This window comes from Populus trichocarpa, chromosome 6 (genome assembly GCF_000002775.5).
Source record: "Populus trichocarpa isolate Nisqually-1 chromosome 6, P.trichocarpa_v4.1, whole genome shotgun sequence".
NCBI lineage: Eukaryota > Viridiplantae > Streptophyta > Magnoliopsida > Malpighiales > Salicaceae > Populus > Populus trichocarpa.
Window position 1 is genome coordinate 7,456,557 of NC_037290.2, and position 6,039 is coordinate 7,462,595.

General features: G+C 35.3%; 1 protein-coding gene across 1 annotated transcript; it reads right to left on the reverse strand.

The window, feature by feature from the left end:
* Positions 1-268: 268 nt before the first annotated feature.
* On the reverse strand, positions 269-5,451 carry LOC7468047 (sulfoquinovosyl transferase SQD2). Its single transcript, XM_024602570.2, has 11 exons — positions 4,923-5,451; positions 3,631-3,697; positions 3,144-3,214; positions 2,813-2,930; positions 2,660-2,733; positions 2,466-2,521; positions 2,289-2,372; positions 2,041-2,128; positions 1,875-1,952; positions 1,281-1,337; positions 269-1,021 (listed from the first exon to the last, which is right to left on the reverse strand). Exons 1-11 carry the CDS (start codon positions 5,303-5,305, stop codon positions 535-537), a joined length of 1,563 nt encoding a protein of 520 aa, XP_024458338.1. The 5' UTR covers positions 5,306-5,451; the 3' UTR covers positions 269-534.
* Positions 5,452-6,039: the final 588 nt, after the last annotated feature.

A 6,039-nucleotide genomic window follows, 5' to 3' on the forward strand; every position in this document is an offset into this window, starting at 1 on the left:
TAGTCATGCGGAGGAGAGTGTTGAGAGGATAAGGTGATGTGGCTTGGAGTGTAGATCTAATCAAGTAAAATATAAGCTCTGATTGACTGAAAGCTAAATATAAGCTCGTTCACTCCCATTTGTTTGCCAATCTCCTATATTCCTCGTACCACCAAAAGATACAGCCATTTTCTTACTTGCAGCATTCTTCAATCTAGCGATTAATTTTCAACATGAAGTTCAAGTTCTAAATAAATATTACAACACCACCTGTTAGAGTTTAAGGATGTGAGAGAATATACATTTTGTTATTAACTAATAACAAATAAATAAATAAATAATCTAATAATAAAGACAATCAAATCTTTGACCCTAAAACCCAATTAATTTCTATCGACATTTAATAGAGCACATGGTAATTTAATTGATTGTCACAACAAGAACTACAGCAAGTTGGTTATAAAAAAAATAAAAAATAAAAAATAAAATCCTTTTTCTTCCCATTAATTTACCTGTTCAAAGACAACCTCTTACACGAACTTTCATCACCTGCAGTTAAACTTCTGGAGATGGGAAGAGACGTTTTACTAGCCACTGGATAGGTCTCAATAGCTGGGCTCTCTTCTTGCGCCAGAACCAAATTGCAGCATTGTATTGTTCATTCCGTATTTTCTTTGTCGCTGCCTTCCAGTCATACTTCTCCATATCATGGCGTGCTGCCTTGCCCATTGTTTCTCTCAGTTCTTGGTTATCCAACAAAGGCTCTAACTTGCTCAAGCAGTCATCAAGATCTCCTGGATTAAAGAGAAACCCAGTTTTGCCATCCTGTTCTGGAGGAATTATATCTGGTATCCCCCCAGCACGAGCTGCCACGACAGGAATTCCTGATGACATGGCCTCCAAAACAACAAGACCAAGTGTCTCGGATTCTGAAGGCATCACAAAAACATCCCCACTGGCGTATGCCTGAGAGAGTTCTTCTCCTCCCAACATCCCAGTAAATACAGCAGGGATGCCAGTAAACATCTTTTCCAGCTCCTCCCTGAAAAGAAAAAATCCATGTTTCCTAAAGTAAGATACTGGGGATTTCTAAACAACCTTTTTTACAGGGGTAAATATGAATTTCATTGTCTAGTTGAAATGGGAAAGTTAAGTTTTGGTTTAAAAAAAATCAGTTTGAAAAATAACATTGGTGACATTTCAGATTTTAAAAATCAAACATTTGAAGCTTGTGAGGGTCATGAATCATAATAAAGTCTTTACTTCCTTTGAACTAATTGAAAGGTTTCAGAATGCAGTACCTATATGGTCCATCCCCAATAAAGGCAATCCTTGCTCCCGGAAGCCTATCCATGACCCTGTTAAATCAAATTCATTACTGGCAAATGATAGCACTACTTTTTTGTTCAGGATCAAAGGTGGTAAGAACTAAATGGGTAACATTAAAGCAATCAAGTCATACATTAGGAAGAATAGAGAGCAGAAATATGACTCCCTCAGTACAAAATGGGACAGGGAATTATGATAGTGTAGCAGAAGAATTCCATTTCAAAATACTGCTAATAACAATTAAAAAGTACTGAAGTATCGCAACGAAACCCTTATTGGATATGCACATCAACTTTCAAGTAAAATGTCCATGAGAGCATCTGCAGCAAAAGCTTTCAGACACTTCATTTAATAATTTAGCACAGTATATGAGAACAAAGCTTATTGAGTCAGCTCTACCAGTACTTTCATATTTGAACTTTTAAGAAATGGTGGGCCTAACATAGAAATTGCATTGAGTTTGGCATCTACTGATTTAGGAAAACAAATTAATATTTTCATTCATCAAAATGAAAAGGAGAAAAACATGCGAATAAATAAAGAAGTGAAAGGGGATCGTGTAATACCTTTTGAGAAAATCCAAACTCTTCTCAACTCCAAGCCGTCCAACATGGACTATCAATGGTTTTTCAGGCTCACCATTGCTGTTTAGACCAAAAATACATGACACCAGATATATTCCAGATTCCTAGCATAATGAAATAGGTGTAAAGAATGAGAGGATGGCCTTACCTTAATCTCATTCGCATTTCATTAGAGCGGAAACGGGGGTGGAAACTTTCAGAATCAACACCCTTATTCCAAAGACGAATCTTATTAGCTGTAAACAAGCAATAACAATCAATTTAAAACACAGCTGCATGGATGCAGAGGCAACATTTTCATGGAATTAATTTTGGGAATAAAGCACATTATGCACTAAAATTGGCATAAGGAAATGTTAAAAGCTATGTGATCAGGAATGAGATGTTTATGTTCACCTGCTGTCACCCTAGCTGCTTCAAGATCCCTCCCAATAGCAGCTGATGGCACTAGAGTTAGATCAGCGGCTCTGTGAAGAAATTCTGATGGAAAGGAGAAAACAAAGGTCATTATTGACAGTAATTTTCAGCCTGCAGAATTTGTTGTACTATGAGTATAAAATGCATAATACATACTTAAGATCATCCACATGGGTTTCACAAGCCAACTAAAAGTGTACCTTGGGATGTATCTGCAAATGAAAACAAAGAATTAAACTCTGCAAAAAACCAATTGACATATCAAAGGAAATGTCGCATAAGAATTTGAAGCTGCAGCATAGACATGTGGAAGCACACTATTAGAAAGGTCATAGGAGAATAAAACTCACACAGGGACATGAGTGTGATAAGACATCACTATGGGGACACACAACAGTTTTGCAATGGCAAGTGCACCAAAAACCTGCAGTACAAGACTGTGACTGTCAGTCTTGCATAACCAATATATAATGAAGATTGTTTGCTTCAAATGCAAAACTCACCATTATCCCAGGTGATGATGCATGTATTATGTCAGGCTTAAACCGTGCAACCTCTGAAATTATTCTTGGACTAAGTGCTAGAGAGAGGGGCACCTTCTGATACCAAGGGCAGGGGAAGCTGTAAAGAGGGAAAAAGTTTAAGAACCAAGAGAGGAATCTTATTTTTTAAAATCAAAGCTTTTGATCAAGTTGAAATAACACTCTGGTTCATAGATTATGCAGTTGAACCAGGAAAACAATTAAAGCAAACCACAATAGTACACATGTCAGGATATGATAATCTATAAGCTACGGTGGTAATGTGCACGTAATCATAGGATATTGTAGCAACCTCCGTGATCCGATCAATTTTGCTCCATAAAACTCCTGAGGTACTCCTTCATGTGTTGTCACAACCATCACCTACATGTAGTAGCATTACAAGGCCAACTTGTTAGTTTTTTTATGTGATAGCATTATTACCTAAAATAAGATGAGAAAAGAAAGGGAGCAAAATTGATGTTTTGCAGCTAGCAGCTTTAAACAAACTGAGCCAGTTAGGCTGAATTAACAAATAGAAAGATGATAAGAAGCTATATCAAAAACTTTGTTGATTTAACTCTGTTTGCTTTTGATTTGTGCTCAAAGTTTTCAAAATTTAAAGTACCATTGGTAACCCAAAACCGGAGAAATAGGTTTTCTGATATAAAATGGGTGAGCATGCACTGTGGTCCTCGTTCATACACTCAAGCTAATAAGCCTCATCAGTATGCATGGAAAAGAAAAAACAAAATAAAACTATAGCCATGCACCAAAAAAGTCAAAGTATTGCAAATTACCTCATCCCCCATTTCGCGTAAATATTTGATGAAATTCTGGAACCTGTTTTTATAACCTGATACATATCTGCAAAATAAAAGGAAATAGATGGTATTCAATAAGTTCCCGCTATTCACTCTCAACTAATAGTAAACATTGAAGAAAACAAAAACAATAACAGGATGCCCCTTAATGATGATATTTATGCTGATATACACGTCAGTATATGAGCATCAAGAAAATATAGACAAAAAAATCATGTATATATATGCTGATAAACACGTCAGTATATGAAACATTTCGATGATGATATCCGTTGTGCCAGCTGAAGCATGAAACTTAAAAAATGTGGAGAGACAAGGTGACAAAAAAAAAACACGAAGAGATATCTGGTTTGACTTTCTCGAAAGCTCAATCCAGGTGCAGGCAATCAATAGTTCACCATAAAATGGAGATTACAAAACAAAATACTTACAATCCAATTGGATAATGCACCAAAACCAAGTGTCACTAAATAAATGAGCATCAAGAACCATAAGAATTACATCTGCTACCATGACCACTTGCCACTGGCCTTCTTAACACGGTGAAAAGTTTTAGCTTTTGAACTTCTATGACTAACTTCTACTAAGATTCAATCCCTAAATCTTTTTCATACAAAGAATAGTAAATATAAATTCCAGTGCAAACAAAAAATACCTTCCAAAGAGGAAACTTAAAACAAATTCACTATTTAGTCTTTAGAGAGTAATGAATTTGGAATTTATGATGGAATAGCATCCAACCAAAAAAAATAGTGGAAGATTGGAATCATTGACAAAATGCACCATATGGTGAAATACACTAGTCAAGCACAACTTCCAAGAAATGATGAGCTTCATACACACTAAACAAATTAATATGCCGTCAAACAGAAGCCATAAAACACAGATGCATAATTTAATCAACCGAGACAATGGAACATTGGAAATAACACCTAGTTAGATCCAAACTTCACACCATTGCCAGTTAGCAGAGGCCATGACATAATCATCAAAAAGGCAATAGCAACTAAAGATAAAAAAAAAATTCAGTCATCAAACAGCTATACAGTTTTACTTAGAAGAGAATCAGCAGATGTAAACGGGAGAACAGCATGGAAATTATAACCTGAAACTGTCACAATCATTTCATCAAACACAAAGCAATCAAAGAGACTCAAAGTCAACGTTTAGTCACAGATCCAAGAATTCATCATACAATGCAAGAAACTAGCATTAAGCCCATAATTTTCCAAGAACTTGTAAAATTCAACAACGTAATAAGGACTCACGCAAATGGAGAAGGCTCAACAAAAAGAGCAATGCGTCTAGGCCTTGAAATGGTATCGTAGTCAAGGAAAGGAGGAGGGTTCTCTTCGTCTTCTTCTCTAACCTCACTAATAGTCATATCGTTATTGCTTTCAGCTCTAACAAGAAAACACCCTTTATTTCTTTCACCCTTTTTTAGCCTCTGAAACTCAGTAAAGCAGTTTTGTTTGCAAGAAAGATCAATGGGTTTTGGTTTACGAGAAGAAAAGTTCGAAACTTTAAAAGAAACCAGAAACGGGTACAGGAAAGAAGAAGAGGATGTTGAAGGAGAAGATGAACAAGTGATGGAATAGAAAGGAATAGGGGAGAGAGTAGGAATTATGGAGAGAGAAGTGGAAGGTATCATGATGACAGGGTGTAAGTAATATATGGATGGAGTGAGCTGGGTTTTTGCAGGTTGAATTTTGGGTGTGTTTTCGCGATTGATTAATACTTGTTAATGGGAGAGACAATAATTTTTATTGTTGGAAGGAATCATGAAGGGTACAAAGGGAAATAGAAATGGATATTCCCGATCGATGGAAGGACACTCACTTTTATCTGAGGTATCAATCGAAGAACATGTGAAGCATATGCCTTTTGGCTAAATGAGCATTAAGATTAAAATTAAAAAATAAATAAATTTCATTTAAAGACAAAAAATAAAATCAGTAATGTACCATAGGCTGTGAGGGGCTTCTATGTTCATTCGCATAGTAAAACCTTTTTTTTCTTGTCCCAAAACATTTTTTCACTCTCAATTTATTTATTTTTTAATTTAATTCTTTAACATTATATTTTTTTGTTTAAACTATAGTTGTAATTTGTTTTAATGCCTACATCTAGTGCCTCGTAGTGTTGAGAGAATATTTTGATGCATTATTAATTGATAAGAATTAGAACTTTATGAATTAAATTCAAAGTTGAAACAAATATTCAATCCTTTTTGTTAGCTAAGATTATGGACTGCTTTGTATGGTCAAGAAAAGTTTTTTATATATATACTCAATTTTCTCTTTTTTATTTTGATCATTTCATAGTTTGTTTTGATTGCCTAATTATTGGGTTTTAGCAACGTTGAGGAAGCATTTTGTTTGTCGG

What these genes read in the sequence shown, in the direction of transcription:
- LOC7468047 (XM_024602570.2), bottom strand. Translation starts at nt 5,305, where the DNA reads ATGATACCTTCCACTTCTCTCTCCATAATTCCTACTCTCTCCCCTATT. An exon ending in GTTGAGCCTTCTCCATTTGC is followed by an intron (nt 3,698 to 4,922) that starts GTGAGTCCTTAT and finishes TTTATTTTGCAG; the next exon opens with ATATGTATCAGGTTATAAAA. An exon ending in GAAATGCGAATGAGATTAAG is followed by an intron (nt 1,953 to 2,040) that starts GTAAGGCCATCC and finishes TGGTCTAAACAG; the next exon opens with CAATGGTGAGCCTGAAAAAC.